The sequence below is a fragment of the Excalfactoria chinensis genome, chromosome 2 (genome assembly GCF_039878825.1).
Source record: "Excalfactoria chinensis isolate bCotChi1 chromosome 2, bCotChi1.hap2, whole genome shotgun sequence".
NCBI lineage: Eukaryota > Metazoa > Chordata > Aves > Galliformes > Phasianidae > Excalfactoria > Excalfactoria chinensis.
The window spans coordinates 40,941,400-40,963,876 of record NC_092826.1 but is presented as its reverse complement, the minus strand read 5'-3'; the positions used below and the strand labels follow the sequence as shown (position 1 = coordinate 40,963,876).

The following is a 22,477-nucleotide window of genomic DNA, read 5'->3' as shown; positions in this document are numbered from 1 at the left end:
TATTATGACTTCAAGAGTATTTGGAATGGAAGGCTAGTTTCATATAACTGATACTGGTGATGAATGGCAATGATAATGCACTGCATGAAGAACATCCATTAATGTCTAAAATAATATTCTACTGTCTAAAACTAAATTGTGATGCAAAACATTTTCATAGCTAATTAACAATAATTCAGTCCCACACAAGATTTTTGTATGGAAACCCTAAGTAGCAAGAAGCTTTTTCATGAACACAAGCTAGGTAGTTAAAGATGCTGATTCTGACAGCTACAATATTGATTCTACCACTAATTAACTCAGCTCTTTAGGTTCTAATAACTTCAAAAGCACTTGTGTAAATCAGCCAAACAAACAGCTATGATTTCAGGATGAAACATTTAATTATTGAACATTAAATGTCCACTCCTTTCATGAATTTGCTGCCTCATAATAGTGTGCATATTCTGAGAAAACCTAAAGAAAGAAGGAACTATCCTGGCTTAGAAATGGAACTATCCTGTAACCACTCAATATTAACCCCTCCTTTGAATAAAAGGATTAGAAGGAAAGCCACAAACACAGCTTCTCTGCGTTTTTACCTTCCACTTGAACATGTACCCGTTCTCCTCTTTATATGTTCTCCCACAATTCTTTTTCTGTATGTCTCTCCTTGTATGTCTGTAGCTAAAGGATCCTCCCAAACGTCACTGCATAATGCAAAACCAGCACGAGTTGTGCTTTGCAAAGCTATCCTGTACTTCCACTCCTGAAATCTTCCTTTTAATCTTTTCCCAACTTACCTTTTCCAGTATTTCCTTAGTCAAAACTGAAAACGCATCCTCAATGTTCACGTTATCTTTGGCGCTGGTTTCGAAAAAGGGTATCCCATGTTCCCAAGCAAGCTGGAGAAAAACAAAAGAAGTTAGCAATGGGATGAACAGCCTTTAGGAAAACAGAACTAAAAATTAATAATAATAATAGCAATAGATGTGTAGGTGCTTCTGGCAGCTCTTAACGTGTTACATAAACACTGACTAAGAAAACATCAGCTCAGTAAAGTACACTATATTTATCCTCCGTTTACAGATTTCAGATATGTCTTAAATATATATTTTTTTAATTTATGTATTTTCAAAGCAAGTTTGGATCCTATCCTTACTTGTAAATAAAGAACACACTCCGGTGGATCTCTTCTCAGTGTTTTTACTTGTTTAGAAAATGACTTGTTTCCTTGGCAATTATTTACAGGAAATTAACAGAATGCTTGAAGGACAGGTAAAAATTTGACAAAAAAAAACAAACAACACAAAAGCAGACATGATGGAATGAAAAAAAAAGAGATGCAACTTTTCACCAAAGAGAGAGAAAAGCAGAGAGATAACAAACATGCAAAGAACAGATGTGCATGTGAAAATATATTATGGTAATAGGTGAATAATGAAAACGTTTAGAGGAAATTGGCAGCATAGATTTTATATTGGCTAATTTTATTTAATTTGCTTGTTTTCGCTCAATTCCAGCCTACCTCTCTTACAGTTGGTTAGATAATATATTGGCATGAAGAAAAAAACACTACAAAAATCACAGCTTTTTAAGGTCTTGAATTTGTTTTAATTTATACAGTTAAATATACAGAGAAAAACAGTTGACTGTTGCCTCCCAAGGGAGGAAACCAAGGTGGGAGGAATATCTGCCAGAAAAACCATAATGGGAGTCTATTTATTGCCTTCTCAATAAATCCCCTCTTGGTACACATCTGGAGAAAGCAATCCCAATCAAGGAAAACACTCCTACCGCTCATAATGTATACTAACCACTTAATTTGTTTGAAGGCTCTTCATTAGGATATAAAGTCTAATCTTGCTTGCCCAGAGAAGCTGTGGATGCTTCATCCCTGGATGTATTTAAGGCCAGATTGGACGGGGGCCCTGGGCAGCCAGGTCCGGTGGATGGCAACCCTGCTTATGGCAGGGGGTTGGAATTAGATGGTCCTTACGGTCTCTACCAGCCTAAGCCATTCTACAATTGCCAGCTATGATCGCTTTCAATGAGCTTTAGAAATAACCTAAAAAAAGCATAAGACTTTAATTAAAACATTCTAAGGATTATATTAAGGTAGGAAAAAAAAACAAAAAAACAAGCAAAATAGCTCATTTTCCAAAATATTATAATGAAACACAATTTTGAAACATGAAGAAGCTGTCTGTTACATTTCTTCAGACAGACTACTTCTAAACTCAAGCTGACTGCAATGAACATCTTCTTCTGTCATCAGGTCACTAAGGTTGAATAATTTGGGTCCCACCATAGACCTCTGCTGTACTCTGCTCTTTACTAGACACCAACTAGACACATGACCTTCAATTGCTACCCTCTGCATCAAGTAGTCCGGCCAGTTTTCATTCCTTCTTGTGGCCCATTTGTCCTGCTACCAAGCACAGATGCCATGTGAAAATGTCAAAAAGCCTAAATTCAAAATATATTACAAACCACCACTATTCCTATGTTCACACACATTTTCTGGCCTTTTAAAAGGCAATCAGGTGGCAAAGCAAAATTTAACCACCCTGCTGTTTCTGCCAAATCATATTCTTGTCCTTTAAATGGGTGGAAAAGGATTTGATGACATGACCCTTCCATGGACTGAAGGCTGACTGACCATGATTGTATGAGCCCTCCTTCTTTCCTTTCCATTTCAAACACAGACAACATACTGGCCTTTGTCTAGTTAACAAGCATAATGATTTTTCAAAAAAGATTGAGAGGCCTCAGTCTTATTGGTCAGCTTCTTCAGCACAGCTGGGTGAACATCATGCCCATGGACACGCTCAACTTTCCTAAGCAGTTTCTAACCCAGTGCTCTCTTGCTGATGGCTGATCTGCTTCCTCCCTAAGCCCTGCCAGTATATGCAGAAATCTGGGAAGAAGATCCACATGTAAAGACCAACACAGAAGAAAAAAATAAAGTTGAGTATATCAGCCTTCTGATGGTGTCAAATACATCTATCAATGCACTCCTATTTTCTCCATTTGTGCATGATGTTGGAAAAAGAATATTAATCACAGAATCATGGACTAGTTGACAAGAACCTGCGTGTCCACTTGATTCAGCCCCTGCTCAAGTGGGGACACCCAAAGCTGGTTGCCCAGGACCATGTCCAGGCAGCTTCTGAGTATCTCCAAGGAGGGAGATTCAAGAAATATATGTATTAATATACGTACTATTTAAATTCACTTTTGCAGACTAGTGAATATTGTGGCAAGCAAGTTATCTCCAAATTTGGATACAGGAAAAAAATAATAAAATCAGTGCTAATGCAGTTTCAAGTACAAATTTGTCTAATTCGCTTCAAAAAACTGGAAAGGTACATTCAAAGAATTACTGTTTTTTCTTGCCTTCAGGAACATCTTGTATAAACCTGTAAATAAAATACATACATGTACAAATTGATGGTACTAATACTACTTGGAAATTTTATTTTATATCATCCTTGAGAACTGTTTGGAGAGCTCATGTGAAATATAACTTACTTACAATGAGAAAATAAATAATGCCATTATCTTTTCCAAAGCAAAGTTTTATTCTAATGTTTTTATCTCAAAATACAATGCTCCTAGTAAAATCCTGCTATGGTTTCTTAATGTAGAATCAGAGAGATGTGTCAGCAGTATTCCTAGCACTGTATCACTGTGGAGTATGTTTTTTCCCCACTCATTGTACATGTAATATCAGTTCTAAAGCCAAACACACGAAGATGAGAAAAGGAAAACAAACAAACAACAACATTTTATTTGACTATTTCTGTTAGAAAGATGTGACCAAAGAAAAATGGACACGTTCTAAAAAGTCATATAATCTTCAATATTTATACTTGTTTTTCATTAAGTAATATATATAAATATTGATTTGGAGAGGGAGGAGCGGAAGAGCCCAGAAAGGCTGAGTTCAAACTTTTCAAGTTATTAATACAAAAAAAAATCCTTCACAGTGTTAAAATTAAGCATATCAATTTATGAGTAATCAAAATGATGCAATTATTATTTTTTTTTAATAATTTCTTTGTTTTAGCTTATATACTGGTATACCGTGGCTGCTCACTTAGAACAGATTGCTATAGAAATGCCAACATACACAGTAAGATTCCTAGAGAATCCTTTGATCTTCCTTGCAAGACTCTGTGCAGAACAATACTTACAGCATATACTCACAAGGTACTATGGAATGAATTATTATGTGGCAGAACTTTCTGTAAACCATTTTTCCCTTTAATATGGATATTTTCATCTTTGGAGTGAGATGATATTATTAGTTCACTCTCTGCTAATGCAATCTTTCTCCAGCTGTCTCAGTCAGATTCTCTGGCATTTTGAAATCACATTAAAGAACAAAACAGTGTAACTGAGAAGCTGTCTCAGAACACAGGAGAAATCTAGAAAGCAGACTCATTGGTGAAGAGGTGAAGACTTATTCCTCAAAAAAAAAAAAGACTACATAAAGAGGAGCTTTGATTGCATGGTTAAGAATGCATAAAATGTCACTGTTAATACCTCATGCAAAACCCTAATACTGCCCTCTTGTGCACATGTGTCCAGTGAGTATCCAGATTTCTGATAGTATGTTCTTTGAGTGAAAGTATACCTGCATCTTTCAGCAACCTTTTTTCCCTGTATATATATACATTACACTTTATCTTTCTAGTCAGTACTTACATAATCGGAAATGATCAGCATGCTATTCCTCAAACATAGGATAATATGCCTGACTCAACTATCTGACTGCATACTTGAAGGGCTCATTCCAAGATTATTTTTCTCTATTTTTTAAAAGAGGCACCACACTTAGTAATGCATTTTTTTTTTTTTTCTGTGATGAACAGCAGCCTGCATGCCACACTCATGAAAATGGGCATGGCTGTCCTGAACATGGCTTGTCTTTCACATTGCTGTCACTACTGCCAAAATGCTGGTGAGAAGTCAACCTCTACTGCCATACCACCAACACTGGTATCTGGCATTGTGGCCCAGTATATTAACATAGGAGGCATTACTTCTGGAGCACCACACACAATCTACATTGTGACATTTAATCAGTATCACAATTTCTTCTCCCATTGAATGGTCCCTGGATTTCCTCAGGTTTTCAGTGATGGTAATATTTGCCTTTAAAACAGTACTCCCCACACTAGTTCTTCCTCTGCAGTCTAATCTATACTGTAATCACAACTGTGTAATCTACGGTTTGAACTAAAAGACCTGCAAGTCCCCTGAATGTATCTGTCCAATATTCTTTAGGATTACTTATCTATAAGTACAATCACAGTGTGCAAGCTGCCACAATAGTTCTATATGGTTAGGCAGCAAAAAAAGTCATTGATGAATGTCATCATAAAGTGATGCAGAATGCGCAATGCATTATATTCTAGCACTCCATATTAGAGGAGTGCTCTGAAAATGCAGATTTACATAGAGTCATAGATCACAATGTTGGAAAGGACCTACAAGATCACCTAGTCCAACCATCCTCCCATTACCCTTGCTACGACAAGCCACTAAGCCATAAGTTTTAACATACTTTAAATTATAATTTGAAAAACAACTACAATGCCTGGAACTATTTAAGATAATTTTAACTTTCAAAATAAAAATCAGTATTCTGAAGAGAGCAGCCAGGAGTTATTTAACGCACTCCTGTTCACACGTTAAAAACAAACCAACCAACCCAACTGTTCTTTTGGAGCAATTCCTAATAGAATTTCTGGAATTGAGAAAACTTCTTTCATTGTCAGGGGAACAGCTCATAGTCGCACATACAACCAGGAGAACCCAAAGAAAGCACCCGTGATCAATGGTACCTTTTCTCCTTTATGTTTTGGAACTACACGTTCTGACTCCTTATCACACTTGTTGCCCAGCAGTACTATGTCCACTTCATCACCTGCTTTCTAAAAGAGGACCAGCATTAATAAGCATCAAGTTAACAAAATAAATAAATATACATCAAACAACATAAGCCCTTCACCTCCAACTCACACAAACCGTCAACATAATTCCCTTGAAAGTAAAGGCTATGCTTCCTCCTGACCTTTCCATCTGTACAAATGTTTTTCATCAGTTACCAAGATCCTGAAGAAAATGGTAAGACTGCAAAGAGCAGGAAAAAGCCACTTAAAAGTAAAGGGTATAATTTGGAACACCCTTCATGAGGAATAAAGTATATGGTGCATGGGTTTCATCTTCTGATGAATGCTTGATCTTGAGGCTTCAAAGTGACTGGAACTGCTCCAAAGTCACAGACGCTGCCCTCCCTGAAGTAATGAGATTATGGATTAGCATGTTAGTCAGGTCTGCATCCAGCACTGAAAAGAAAAAACTAAGGAATTTGCTACACCTGAAAGAATACCTCTCCATACTTCGCTTTCGCACACAGACAGCAAAATTACAGTCCAAGTGCTCAACCTCAGCATAAAAGTTTGATTATTCCAAGACACTTGGAAGAAGGCAATATATTTTTTAATGAAGTGAAATTTTAAAAACCTCATTGACTTCAAAAGGAGGAAAATTCTAGCTTTTTGACCTTGCCTCTATCCTTTGTTCCACTAATCCAGTTACATACGGGATGACTGTGAAATGCACTGGATGCTTTGCATCAGTGTTATTTTAAGATAAGCTATTGTAACTATAGATGACTGCAATCATGACAAGGAAATGGAACAGTGGAAATTGCAAAGTGACGTTTGCTGTTAAAAACGTAGTATTTAAAACCACTTTTGATGCCTAAATGGAAAAAGTGTCTCTGTCTAGAAACGAGCAACTCAAATGTAATCGGTTTCCACAATGTACTTAGAAAGCAAATGCTCACACAGCTTCTCTGATGACTCAGAAGGTTTGAACTAAGACTGCTGATCTCTCTGCAATGCTGCTGATGAAATCTCTGGTCTCCAATAAAGTCTTAGTTTTTATAACACTAATCAAGCTGTAGGGTGTATTTATATCTCTTGCAGAGAGGATTAAAGCTACCCCATGTCTTCAAAAGCTTTCTGGGGAGAGACTGAAAGGGAGAGACATGCACAACCGTATCTACCTACCCAGTGTTACAGAATATGACAGAAGATGCTTCTTCTCAAAAAGAAAAACAAAAACACTGATAATTCATCATTACAGCTGCAGTACACTGGACAAGGGATGACTCGTCACCTCCAGAAGCAGGCCAGGCCAGCTGCTCTGCTGTTACCTGTGCTATGACTTCACAACTTCAAGCCCTCAAACCCTGATTCTCAGAACCTGTACCAGAAGACAAACTCGGGTGATCAGTTCCCCAGAGCACACACAGATGCACATGGACACAAGTATCTCCCTTCAGAGAAACTGAAGGAAAGATCTCTATTCGTTAAGGGATGACAGAGTCATTGTTTTAGTCTATTTGCTCTTTCACAACTAACTTGCTTCATTTGAAGAGTACAGCAGCAGGGACAATTTATTACTAAGGAAGATGATTTCGTGTTTTTAATCCACTCTCGCTTTAGGGTCAGCTAATCTCATTTCATAACCACAGCTGATGTTCAAGATAATGCAGTATTAAAATGAAGTAAGCTCATCATAGGAGTATAAAGTACAGGCCTAAAATAACGAATCAGTCTAACCTGGATTAATAGATCAAAATGCAATGGAGCCTTATTCATTAAGGTCAGTGGTCCTCCTACATAAATACACACACACATATATGTATACATCAGTCCTTAAAATAGTGTAAATAGACAATCTGATCACGTAACCTACAGTTTATTTGAAAGACTGTTGTATGTAGCAGAAGGCTTTACCAGTGACATTTGACTTTACTCTGAAGTGAAATGTCAGAGGGAAATACTGGCATCCTTTCTGTACAGAAACATGAAATTCATTCTGCAAATTTATTTCTGCACAAAGAGCAAGAATTTTTGAAGCAGGAATGTTCTTTCTACACTACTTCAAATATTAACAAAATTCAAAGGCTGGAGACACCTGGCTTTTCAGTAAGTATTTATTCATACATTAATAAAATCTAATCATGAGTTTTCACTTCAATTGGATTTTTAAGATGTTAAATTGCAGTTGCTTCCTTTTAGCAAACTAAAGGATATACACAAAATGACCTTCATTCTGAGAACTGATTGTGCAGGTGAGCTCTTAAAAGATCAACTCAGTATGACTATGCACAAACCTGACCATGCACTCAGTTGGCATAAAAACTGCAGAGGTGCACTGGGCCAAAAATATGGCTCTTTGCTGCTTCTAAAAGCTGACTGTGTATTTTCATCCTCTTTTATTTATAGCTCAGAGGTAAGCCTTCCAAATGCTAAATCTGTAGCTAAAAAGAAGATGATTATTTTACAGTCATTAAGATGCTATTAGATACTCCTGCATTCACCAAGCTAACAGAGTCAGGAAACATTTTTCCCCATGTACTGGAAAAGTACTATAAAAATGTAATCGAGGCAAAAAGAAGAAAAAAGTAAATTCCTTTAAACACTGAGAATATAAAAACAAGGAAAACGTTTTGCTTCGGTATCTTCCAAAAGTACATCAGAGTTCTGGTTCACTCTCCTGAGTTTTTACTCTGCTTTTAACATTCCAAGTTCACATTTTATTAAAGCTCCCTATGAAAAGAGTCAGAACTTGGAGAAAACCTAACCCATTTTTTTGGAAAGTGTCCAAAAAGCCAACATCAGCACTATATGATCTTTTCTTTTCCTCCAGAAGTGCAAGTTGTAAGATTCATTGGGGTTGCCCAAGTTTGTTGAGCATTCCAGTAGAGTTAAAATCCATCAGGTTTGGGCAAAAGCTGGAGCTCCCTGCTGGGCTGCTTTGAGGGGTGGCCACACGAGGGAGCAGCACCATAGGCTCCAGAGTTCTCCTTGTATAAAGCTCTCATCCAGTGAAGTGAGTTTTTCCTGCAAAGCACCACCTTGTCCTTCCAATACATTTCCATGGCACAGTTGTTCAGGGCCATGCTATTTTTCTGACCACTGATTACAGTTTGAAACAGGAACAGAAGTTTGTTTGGGGGTCCAAACAGTGAACCTGAGAACCCAGGTCTGATAAATACACTATTTTAATGCTACAATCTAATGACTGCAGTAGAGGGAAAAGTGTAAAATTAATATCATTTTTTAGAAACAAAGATGAGATAGAAATATGCACCGGCACATTGTAAGATAAAGGCAAAGCTGGGGAAGGTCACAAAGCCTGGAAGTTTCTTCACTTGCTAGAAAATGAGACCAGAAGTGCATTCTTTGTACTAATGAAGAATAATTTGCTAGGAATATCCTGTCCCCACATCATAACATGTAGCGTTCATACACAATGATTCTCACAGACACATCTTCCCATGTACTTTTCCAGTTACCACATTAAGATCCCAATAACAAATGTCTCATTTCCAGGACTTGAGTGGAATTGTACAAGTGATGGAACTTGTTAGTCTCTTAGTAAACTTTGACTTGATTAGATGTAGAACAATTTATCCTCAAACCAATCAGGATTTAGAGACATACCAATTTAGCAAGGTGACAAGGACAAGAAATTTTCAGGTCTAATAAACATGCTAACAACAAACTCACCTATGAATTGGAACAATTCAGTCCTTCTGGCACCAAGCTTTCCCATCTGAGAAATTAAAACTCAGAACAGTTTGAAATCAGATTAATTTTCTATTTGCAAAGCACTTTGCTGTAGTGCTTCTAGTTAAGCATAATGCAGAAATACTGTCTCAGATCCCAACTCTCAGCTGCACTGAATTTCACAGAAGCAGAAAAGGGCACAATGCAAAACAAGCAGTAACCCACCACACCCACACATTTAATACCCTGGTTAAGGGGTCACTTCTTTTAGAAACCACAAGAATGCTAATATATTCCAGCAGCAGTACATTACGTCAGCAAGCGCTTGCAGAAAAATTCCAGCATGGTGGTAATCATTAGGATATCATAATGCCAGCTTCGTGGCCACATCAGCACAATGAAAACCAGCCCGATGAATTTGAAGAACACATAGAGCCTATCATCTGTGTTAGTTTCTGGTGACCCAGACACCATGTGTGAATCAAGTAAGGAATTTAGGATCGGAATTTAGGATTTACAGAAGTCATCTGGTCTAACTGTGCTCAAAGCAGGGCCAACTTTAAAGTTATGACAGTTGCTCAAGAACTCGTTGAACTGAGTTTTCAACATCTTCAACATAAAATCTTTTTACCAGTACGTAAGCTCCCTCAACACATCTTGGAAAGAACTACTTTCTGCAACTGGATTTGGCACATGGTTACATGTATTTGATTTTTAATGGCCAAATAGGATCAGCCTTTCAGAATCAGCTGCATTCAGTAGCTAAAAACCACGTTAGCAGACAGGAGAACACCTTAATAAATAAGGCATCACCTATGAATAACAGCTTCAGGTTCTAAAGTAATTTTCTTACAGTGATTGTGCTCCTAATTGAGTGCATTATGAATCCAATATGCCTGTATTGGATTTGTCAATGAAGTCCTAAGATACTCAGCTGAAAGTGTATTTTTCTAGAAAGCGTTTTCATAAACCATCCTATTCGTTCCTTCTAGCACTGAATACAAGTGGTAGAAGAAGACATCTGCTACCATGTATTCATGTCTTGAATATCCTTAAACAATAGCTCGTTTTTAATAGCAAAGAGCTGAATTCCACACTTACAATAATTGAAATACGTTTTTTTTTTCTGTTTAAAATCTCTATGAAGAGAATTAAAAAATGAAAGTGCAAAGTAATCACTGACTCACTTCAAAAAAATCCTGTTTGACTGGTTCAGGTGTAAACTTCATCAGTCTGACATTTAACAAAACCTGTCTCTGTTTCCTTCCTTAATTATATATATACATATATATATATATATATGTATATGTATATATATTTACCCTTGCACATTTTTAAGGGTGCTGTAGCAGCAGTCACTCTAATACTGGTCATTTCTTGGGTATGAAAGACTGGCTTGCATTTACAGACCAAAGCAAATGCAAGGAATGTCGCCGTTGTGAAGCAAGTAATTAATTTTCATGATACGCCCTGTGTTTTAACAGTTATTGCATAAAAACACTTCTTTTGCAATGAATGGTCCCATACATTTTCACCAAGACACTTCAGAAATTGATATCACACTTGGACTAAACTGAATTTTTTATTATTAACCAGCTCCATTACAACATTCACTAATTGCTAGCTTTGAGATTGGTACAATCAATCATGCGATTTACATTACTAGAAATTGCCTAAATTGAGCATTTCTGCATGTTTTTAAAATTTTAAACTAAGGTAGTACTTTCTGGCAGTGAGATTAAACAAAGTATCCATAGCTTGAGTATTTTTACATGAAAGCTTTTAAGTATCATGAACAAAAAAAGGGTCATGCAGGTATGATTTCCTGTTTGACTTACACTGACTTAAGCTTAGCCTCTTCAGCACTGTGGCCACAAGGGCCAGTCCCATCCTTTCCCTCCACTCCAACCACATGGCCCAGGTATGGTGTGTTTATGTTTCTTCATACCTACCCAATGACTCAACCATTCTGTTTTTGTAATTAAAGATGATAGGACAAAATGACCCCTTGTATGGGAGATTGGTAATCACAGCCTGAACCTCTGATTAATCAGCTGAGGCAAGTGTGGGGTCAGCTGTGGGAGCACAGGTGAGAGTGATGTAGCTGTGCTCCCGGAAGGGGTGGAGCTTGACTCCATCCCCTCTGAGACCTCATTTAAGGGCTGACTCCCACTGAGGCAGCATCTCTTGGAGGTTGCTCACCAGTGAGGACTGCCCCAACTTCTTCAGCCAAGGCACCACCACTGGTGAGTTTTCCTTTACTTATTTCTTCTGTACATTTGCTACCCTCTGTATATTAACAACTAATACGCCCCTCCAACAACTGTATGAAGTCAGGGCTGTATTTCCTATGATACATGTGTGGGCTGCTCCAAAAGCAATACCTCCTATTTTATTATATCAGCCTGTGACATCAGAGGTGAATGTTGGTGATATGATAGCAGAGATCAAAGCCTCCCATCAATATTCCGTTACATTCTGTTACTATCTGACAGACAGCAGAAGCGAAGCAGTGTGACAAAACAGCAACTGACATGGAAATGCATATGAAGCAATAACATGTCACTGAAGTTCTGCAAGTGGAAAAAACTGCACCTACTGATATTCATCAGCACTTACTGAATACTGCTGGAGAACAGACAATGGACGTGAGCACAGTGAGGTGGTGGGTGGTATGCTTCAGCAATGGTGACAGTGGGTCACCTCCATTGGTGCAGATTTTTATGAGCATGGTTTACAGAATCTTGCTCATCACTGGCAAAAACATAAGAGCTAGTGGTGGCTATTGTCAAAAAATAGTGTCTTGTAGCTGTCTGCCCTGTGAAGCAGCAGAACTGCTTCTGACAAGTTCTTTGTGATACAAGGCAAAGTACTGTTAGGTATACCAATAGTCATACATAAGAAGGAAAAAAAAAGACTCACACAGCTAGTGACGAGGATCTCTGGCTGTGAAACACTCTGAAAAAGGTGACCTTTATCCATGAGATGTTCTCCTTTCAGATCACAGCCCTTAAATGAGCACAGGAGGGGGGGGGGGGCATGGACCCACTTCCAGTCACAGAGGAAGTGCAGGTAAATTGTTTGCACCTGTGCTTCCTGGCCCAGCCACCCCCTTCACCAGGTGCTCCATCACCAGCTCAGGTCATGATCTAACAGTTCCCCTACAGTAGCTGAATAATTGCTTTATTGAATAGTGCTACTGCGTTCTTTCTATCTGTTGTTTCCATGGAAATAAACAGGAGGCATTACTTTCAGAGCTACCTATGCATATACATACTATATATGTGTATATAATCTCACTGGATACATACATGGATGATCTACACTTCCAGCTACTGTCATGCTGTGTGCAGAGTTAAATCATAGCTAATCATGAAACCATACCACAAGCTTGTGGTAGCAATGGTAATGGGAGGATGGTTGGACTAGATGATCTTGTAGGTCCTTTCCAACCTTGTGATTCTATGATCCTATGACTTGTTGGTTTGGCTGACAGCAGGTCACACACTTTTCTTAACAAAATGATAAAACACATGTTTTAGGTTGAAGTGTGTTCAGCCAAGTCGATAAGAATTTTTTATCATCGGGTTTCCTTTGTAGCACATTACTGAAGTTACGCTCCGATGACGCTAAGACTTCCAAGATAGCTGTAAGGTCAAGGATAATGATGTACTACATTACCATAGTAATGTTCTTCATACTGAAGTAATGTATATGCAATGTCTTAGCAATAGTATTAATATCCTAAGTATATATTATTGGATATATGACCATGTGTTGTTCATTATTTCATCTGTGTACTGAAGAAAAGGATTCGTTTGATGGTTTTTTTTTTTTACCTGAACCTGCTTTCTAAAATGGGCTTTTCCATCCATCACATCACATTCCTACCAAGTCATATAAGAGGTTGTTAAGTATTGTTAAAAAACAAAACAAACAAATAATAAAAAACCAAATGCCTGTGTGTTTCTTTGATTTTAATCAACAAGCATTATCTTATTTGGAATCACATACAATCACAGTAACTACAAACTTTCAGGTTATTACTTAGAAAATGGAGCTGTCACTATCCAACAGCAAACATATCAAAAGGGACTGAGTAATACAGGCTCAGCATGGCTCAACATACTGGGTTATCATTAGCACAAGGACCTGATGCCTGAGGGCATGTCAGCTCCTCCCACCCCAGTTCCTTCCTCACACTGTTCCCATGCATTATTCTCTTGGCCTTCTTATTCCTCCTGCTTACCTTATGCCAACTCTGATATCTGTCAGACCTTTCTGTGAACCCCATAAACCTGGTAATGCAGTGAAAACCTACCCAACCGTTTTGTCTGTTAATTTTCCACCACGTTAGAGAAGTACAGTGAAGCTTCTGACAGGCTCCAGAAGCAGAGTAGGAGAAAATATTCAGACCCAGGACAAGGTAGCTGGCAACTAACACCTCATCTGGTAGCCTTGTGCTGTTGAATTACTTCCTATGTCACCTGAAACCACATTTCCCTGGCTGCAGCGCTACAAGAAACTGAGCCAAGCCACCAAAGAAAGACAGTCCTTTTAGTCAGTTCCTCCCTCTTGAAAGCATCCTATGAAAAGGAATATCCAGAAAAGGGAAACAAGATCTTTCATTTGATTTGTTTTAATTAGATTTTAGGGATGAAGCAACTATGCAAAAATAATGGAATTAGGAATGGGAAATCACTGGTTAATTTTGATGCTGAAGCTAATTAAAACCCTGAGATGAGCTCATGGAGATTAGCTTGTAGGTCTTGTGAACGCACGCTGGTGACAAAAGCACTTCAACTCAGTATGTCCCAAACTGGATTAAGAGATGTATTTTCAACTTATTTCAGAGAAGCACTCCTGTATCAGCAAGGGGTTGCTCTGGATAATCTACACGGTCTTTCAGTTTCGCATAACAGTAATCCTACTATCATACTATGTGCTGAGTTAGAAGTAAGAAATTATGGTTAGGAACATACAGCTCGAGGAATAATAAATTTCATGCAGTAGTTTAAAACATAAACTGCATTAACTCATTGATTACATTCATTAAAAGATCAACCAGTTTGATTTATTTACCTCATGTATGTCTTTCATCCAGCTTGTTACACTTTGAAAGCTGTCCAGATTTGTGATGTCATATACAAGAACAAAGCCTTGTGCTCCACGAAAATAGCTTGTACTGAGTGTATGGAATCTTTCCTGGCCAGCAGTATCCCTGAAAGAAATCACAAAAAGTCCACAATAAGGAAATAAATCTGATAGCACTGAACAAACTGTAGAACTGTAGCACTTTGTAAACTGTGACACAGAGAGGGAGCTGGTTTAGGTGGAAGGCAGGTTTGGGGAACAAACACAACGTAAGAGGGTGCAGAGATTCCCGTCTGCAATTATGCTTTAAGAAAGCTGCCAACAAGCCTTCGAGCTAAAACCTGAGGTAGAGCAACTGAAGATCCAACACTGGTTAGTGAATTCATGTTCACTTTCTTCTTGAGAAGTTAGGTAACTGTAAATATAGATAACCTTCTGTATGGGATGCCTGTAGACATGGCTGTCAGCATTCCTATACAGCTTTTAAAAAAGCCTCAAACAAACAAAAATAGTAGGTTCCCAAAGACTCATCAAAATAGATTTCTCTTGGCAGTCCTTGAGCATGCACTTGTTCATTAATGAAATACAGAATTTTCTTGCTTTGTCACTTCCCTCAGTGTTCTGATACAATTAAATAGAATTAATTTGGTTTGTAGATCTGCACTGTTTGCGTGCTGCAACAACAGAATTTTGTCAAAACAATCTAGTAACAATTTTCTTTTTGACTTACTAAACTCACATTTTAAAATGATTTACTACATAACAATTGCAATTTATAAAGGCATGCAATTAAAAACAAGTAAGATTTTTTCACGTTCTAATGTACATTAGTTGGCTTTTATTTGTGACACAGATTAAAACTTACCATATCTGAAGTTTCACTCTTGTACCGTTAAGCGTTACACACTTCACTTTAAAATCAATGCCTAGAAGAAAGAACAAAATCTGTAACATTTCTGATAATAGCATGGATTTCCACATGAAGAATGTTTCTCAACACCAGTTACCATGCAGTTTAAAACAGAAAATGAGAAGGAATCATATCAAACAAAGAATAAGTAATTAATCATACACATTCAAAATGGAAGCTGCAAAAGGAAATTATTCAGTGGTGAAAACAGCTATGCGACAATACATTACAATAAAAGCAATAGAGGCATGTCAAAGCGAAAGGTATTCTGACACTACGTGTGCATGTACATATTTCAATTAATAGGCGTGTGGCAGGACAGCAGCTTCATGGCTTAGGCACATTAATACCTGGCAAATACATTGGTGATTTCAGTTGTTTCCAATTGCATTGCAGAACAGCTATAGTTAGCAATAAATGCTTACAAAGCTGTTGCATGCAAAGTGCCGTTTTTTCTATTTTTACTTACAAATCCCTAAAAAAAATAATAATCTAGGGTTGCATGAACAGGGATAGAAATTAGCTGTATTAATTAAATGCAAAGGCGAGCATACACTGGATTTCATTCAAATCAGCAACATCTGTCTCTACAGTCTTAATCTCTCTTTATCCCAAATACAGGGTGTTAGTGCTAAAATCAGGCGTTAGCACTTGAAACCAGTGCTGTACGTTGTCTCTACATACGTTACACATCTTTCTTTAAAGATACTTTCCTCATAATTTGTAGTGTTTTCCTTTACTATACTATCAAATTGCTACTCCAGCTGTGGTTTACAATTCCTATATTTGTGGGCTGTTGCATCTCCAACCCAAGGCTGGAATCTGCCTGCTGTCACTACTACCTTAGAGGGATGTATTTCCTCACTTGTAACGATGTCTCTCTCCAGTTACTATAATGTTGACATTCGAAATACATTTTACTGATTTCTCTGCTCAGGTTTTCCCCTTAAAAATTAAGAAGGCTATTTCTGTCAGCTACGTTAAGTAAAGGTAAGGTAGCATTGCCATAGCAGGCCACGCAGCCTTCCCCACGGTGAAGAATCCCCACAGTTTAAATACAGCCACATAACTCCAGGGTAGCTTGTCACCCATAGTGATGCCATTTGAAACCACTACAAAAACTGAAAAAGCAACGTTACTGCCAAATGACCTTTCCAAAGGAAAACACTGCTGGCAATAATATAAAAAGGCAGTGAAAAAAATACGTTCCCTTCTTTTCTTTTTTATTTCCAAATGCATTTCATGCAAAATGTTGAAGAGTATGTGCTCACATACAAGACTCCAATGGTAATAACATTTTGGGGTATATGTGGTAAAAGAGTTTAAAATTATTATGATAATCATGTCCTTCGTTTGATGGATTTTTACTTCAATGGCAAAGGAAGATGAAATGATATAATCGGTGTCTGTAATTAACATTACGCAAAGCTTCCTTGATGGAATTAATAACGTTAGCTGGAAATGTAACTGAAGCCAAATTTGTTCGTGTGCTCAAGTTGAAATCTGAACCTTATGGAAAACATTTGCTCCTGAAATTCACACAGTTTTGTTTAATTATCTGTATCACTTCCTACAATTGATATTAGAACACTTGAGAGGGACCAAGCAAGCACTGGGAGGCTGGAATGTCACTTTCAAATGATGCATTGGGAACACAGAGAAAAACTATAATCCAGCGAGGGATCCCCAGCCCTATAGGAAACAGTTCTGATTTGACGTATATTTTAATAATAAATTGATATAAGCTTTTTCTTGTTGTTGTTGTTTCTAAGAAGGGAAGCAGAGTGCTGAATCAGGCTAAACCTTAATCTAAATTAAAATAAGGCATATTGACTTCTCAAGTCAACTTCAAAATTTATTGACCTAGAAGGTCAATGAATGTTAGTGAAAAACAGAAGTCAATATGCCGTGCATGCATGAATTGTTCATGTCTTTATATGAAATTTCATGCAAACTTAGCAAATTGAAAAGACAAAAAAGAAAAATGAGAAATACAATGCCAAAGAGACAGCTCACAGGTTTCAGATGCATTTAAGCCCATGTACTATTACAAGACGAACAACATAACAAAGCTAGCATTGATTACCCCTCTTGAGATAAACGTAATTTGAATGCAACAGCTTGTACTTGCTTCTCTTAACCTGTCAAATTACACAGAGAATGGGTACACTGGGTAAAAACTCATATTCTAGTTGCTATGTCCAAGTTTGATAGCCATGACATAAATTTATTTTCTTTATACTCAAAATATCAAGTACGCTCGCATGAGGACTGAGGCACTTCAAATACAGCAAGGCCTAAGAAGCTTTAAAATAGTCAGCACTTAGGAATTCAGATGTAGATTGCCCACCTCCTCCCTCAATATCTATGAAACACGCATCATCTCCAAAGTTTTCTTCCAATAGGTTTTGTGCAGGTTGCCTACTAAATAGTGGGCTCATTCAAGGTCAGGCTGGATGGGGCTCTGAGCAACGTGACTAAGCTGTAGGTGTCCCTGTTCACTGCAGGGGAATTGGACTACACAACCTTTAAGGTCTCTCCAACCCAAAAGATACTACGGTTCTATGAAAAACACAATACATTTTTGATCCCAATACAGATGAGATGGTCCTGATATGAAAGGTTCAAAAATACTCCTGTCCAGATAGAAAAAGAGTTTTGAGCAACTCCACAGAATGCTGAGCTCCCAGTGAGATGTCCTGCACAGCAATAGCCAGGGCAGAGCTGAAAGGAAGAGCTGGAAGCTCCTGGCAAGCATGAGAGGTAATAACTGGGTTGCCGTTGTAATGATCTCATCATCTAACAGCAGCTGATGAAAAGAAATCCACTGATGTGCTGCTCATGACTGGTGGTGGACTTCAGCCCATGGAACAGCTGGGACTTACTTTTCAGTCCCTGGAGCCACCTTACTTGGGTTGAGTGTCAGCTATGATTGTCCTATGCAGCACTGAGCCCTTACTATGTTGGTGCGTCACTCCAACCAGACACTTCTTTCCCCTACACATCAAGGAATATCTGTACGTCAGTATTATCTGAGTGGTCACAAACACTGAATTGTAGGGGTTGGAATGGACCTCAGGTGTTCAAGTCACACCCCTTGATAAAGCATATTCCCTACAGTAGGTTAGGGAGGATTCACACCTCTTTCCCACATAAAACATGGGTTTGGGACCACAACCAGCACAGTCCAGCAAAAGAAAAGCCTTACAGACTGTGAGATCATGAGCCCACAATCCTATTCACTTATATACAAGAGGGATTTTTCTGTTCATAAACTTTCCCCGTGGAGTTATATGCAATGCCACTGTTTAAACAAAAACACTTATTCTTTATAGCCTACTACAGCCTACCATCCACAATGCAATGCACCTGCCTTATGATGCGTATAAGTTTAATTAGAAAACTTTAACTGCTTATAATTTACCCAAACTGCATAATTGAGGAGGAGGAAGGGCACCCATCCTTGAGCGTTTAAGTGTCACATAAAGGACTTTCAATGAAAATTTACTGCAATTTTATTTTTTTCATAAAATACATAATTTTAGAAAATTTCCCTGCTGGAGCCAAGCAGGACTTTTTTTTGCAGTAACACTCAGATTTTTTCTAGTAGCACAAACCCATGACTCATGGCAATACAGGATTCTTCACAGCTCCCAGACAAGCTTTCAGCTTCTTTAGCTGTGACCGTTTGCCACTGAGGGTGCTGGTGACATACAGTTTTGTCAGGAAAATCAGATGTTTGAATAGCCTTGATAAGCTTTCTGCTACTCTCACCAATGCTGAGACAACAGGTAGAGGGAAAGCATCAGATGAGCATTCAACAGGCTATACAGCAGAGAGGGCTCACGGGGCTGAGCCTGTGTGAAACTGGCACGCAGTTAAAAACAGTTATTTTGATAGTGTCGACAAAGAGGAAGAAGACACCATTACTGACCACAGCTGTGCTGCAAAGAATGAAACTTCCATTTTCTCAGCTGCGTCTGTCCTTGAGAGCACGGAACTTCCACCTTCAACATCACTATTGCAGAAGCCATCACCCACTGAGTTTGAGCCCAAGCTCTAACACGTGTTGTAAAACGGAACTAGGTGGGATGTGGTATTTCACAAAGAACTTTAAAAATCACATGCAAGTGACAAGTAACAAATACTACATGTGAGGTATTAATTTCCATTTCAGATAAACATATGCTGAACAAGTTTTTAAATCACTCAAGAACAGGAACAGTAATAAAACCCTATAAGGTTACGTTTGGTCCACAGAACAATTTCATCTTTGCTATTCTTTAAAGTCTTTCAACCTACAACAGGTCAAATATATTCTTAATGTCATCAGTACATCAGAGTTTGTGACTCTGTGGTCATCTGAGTTAGAAGTAAAAGGAATCTGTTTCAAAATAATAACCCCAAGGCTAGGAATCTAAGTTCTAATACAAAGTGCATTGCTAAAGCTGATGTTTATTTTCATGGGTGTTCCTTGAGTGTCCTTGTTAAAGTTCATAATAGACTGCCGTGCCTTATGGATCCATTTCACTACTTTTTTGTTTGTGACGGTTTCAGAAGATGCTTTGCAAGAAGGTGCCGAAGGATGAGAAGCAGTTTAAATACTGACACGAGCAAGTTTTATGTACTTTAAAAATGAAAACTTCCCGCTCAGAAATCCACAGAATGTCAGTGTGGTGCATGCTGAGGGTCAGCTTGCCATTCTGAGGGTGACAGGGGATGGGACCACAGTGACAGTGGAGAGCTGGCTGCCACTTTGGGGCTGCTGGGGTGCGGGATGGGGAACACTACATCCCCTGTATCCAATGGGGATGACCATTTCCAGCTGAACAGTGTCTCTGCTTCAACACTGACATATGTGGCTACTTAGAGCAAACAACGTCTTGACTTTACACCATCAAAGTGCTCTAATATAAAGTTAAGAGTCTTTCTGTCAGGAAAGATGGAGAAACTGGGAGCATTACTTTAGTCTGAGAGCACCTTGAAGTAGAGGCAGTTTTCTCTGCAGGCACATCGGTGTGTCACAGCCAGGCCTCCACCTGAAGCCACGAGCACCAGCGCAACACAAAACAAATAGCCTCCACACCGAAAAAGCACAGTAACAGTACAGGAGCTGGAGCACAGCGCTTTTGGAGCCAGAACCATGAGAGCTGCGGTGCTCTGTGACACTCCAAGCACCCACACGCGGGTGGCACCGGGCACCTGCAGCAAAGCCGGGCAGGCACGGACAGCCCGAGGACGGCGAGGAGGAGTGAAAGGGGAGCGGGAGGGACGGAGTCAGGGCTGCGGGAGAGAGCGGGCAGGGCCGGCCCGCGGCGGGCGGGCACTCACCGATCGTGGCCAGGTAGGAGGAGGAGGAGAAGGCGGCAGCCGCGTTGGGCTCCGTGTACCTCCGCACGATGGAGGTTTTCCCCACGCAGGAATCCCCGGCCATCACGATTTTCAGCAGCAGCGCCGACCTGCCCTCGGCGCCCTGTCCCGGCACCGCCATGGCAGGCGGGAGGCACGGAGGGCCGGGCCGGGCCGGGCCGGGCCGGGCCGGGCGGGGGCCGCGGCGCCTCGGCCGCCCCGAAGTCATGGGGAAAGCGCCGCCTCCGGCCCCGGGGCCGCCACGCCTGCGGGGCCGTGCTGAGGGGTAGGCCGTGCGGTTCGCTAGCGGGCTTCCCTTCTTGAGGCGGGCTGTGGCGGCGGGGAGCGGCTTAGAGTGGCTGAAGGCTACAAAAACACGGAGATACGCAATCCGTTTGTTCTTTACTTCCGAGAGCTAACGACGGAGGCAGAGCAAATGAGCTTAAAGAATTTCCTCTTTTTTCTCTTTTCATTTGTAATTGACTGTCACGGTGAGCTGTGGCATGAAAACCAAACGAACGTGCATCTGCCGTGTGGACAGCAGATTTAACACCTTCTGTGTGGAGAACAACTCTGAAAGTTCCACTTACCACAGTTTAGGAAGTCCTCTTATCAGATGCCCCATCACTCCCCTCTCAGCCACATACAAACCCGCACTTCAGTATGAAACTGGTTAGCCACAAACCTTTACGACTTTGTGGTGGCAGATTTCCAAAGGATAGCAGTAGCTTGTTTCTAAATCAGTGCAGCTTCCTTCATTGATGGGGGGGAAAAATACAAATATAATAATTTTAAAAATATGCTATAAATTGGGGAATAATCAGTAGAAATGAAGAATGAGATCATCTAGTGAGTTAGCTGGTCTTCTCAGGATATCTGTGAGACATTACAGTGTAAGAAAATCCACTACTGCCAAAGAAGGTATCAGTCAAAGTATATCCATTGGCGATAGAGAAATACTGTGTATTAATAAGACCAGAAACATTCATTTTCTGGAAGCAATTGAGGAGCTCTTCCTGTACAGTGATGCTGCAAGCTTGTGGCTCGCTTACATCAATATACTGAAGGCTCAAAGGGAATAGCGCTACTGTCTGTCACGGATTAAACAATTAGGAGAAGAAAGCAGGTAGTTAAACAAAAGGATAAAGGAAGGAATAGATGCACAGTGACCACGAATATGTCTGAGCTGCGGATTACGAGGTTTCTACTGGCGGTTCAGAACACTCATTCAGTTGAGATAATCAAGAGACAAATCTTGATAAATACATAACATGATGAGTTGGTTAGGGAAGCTATGACTGACTGCCTGCTGCAGGGAAGGACTGAATTTGTAAACCAGAATGCTTCCTATGAGAAATGTCCCCTAATTTCTAAGCAGTTCTAGAAAGTTCTGCTTCCTCATGCCGAAATATGAAGCTGCTGTTGATTATCCCAGATCTGAGCTATGATGAAGTTCTAGAATCTTCTGGTAGTTCTTATGGCTCAGAGATGATGATGCGTATGGACAATCTGTAGCATTTATGGATAATTTAACATTTGAAACAAC

The 22,477-nt window shown here is 39.4% G+C and overlaps 1 protein-coding gene across 1 annotated transcript in view; it reads right to left on the bottom strand.

Moving 5' to 3' along the window:
* The window catches only part of LOC140248446 (ras-related protein Rab-10-like), a 29,664-nt gene extending 8,387 nt beyond the window's left edge, over positions 1-21,277 (bottom strand). Inside the window, exons 1-5 of the mRNA XM_072329197.1 lie at positions 20,914-21,277; positions 15,538-15,598; positions 14,661-14,799; positions 5,835-5,924; positions 783-884 (exon numbers count right to left, since the gene is read on the bottom strand). Of these exons, the coding sequence (XP_072185298.1) occupies positions 783-884; positions 5,835-5,924; positions 14,661-14,799; positions 15,538-15,598; positions 20,914-21,160 (639 nt within the window). The 5' untranslated portion in view covers positions 21,161-21,277. The remainder of the gene's footprint in view (positions 1-782; positions 885-5,834; positions 5,925-14,660; positions 14,800-15,537; positions 15,599-20,913) is intronic.
* Positions 21,278-22,477: the final 1,200 nt, after the last annotated feature.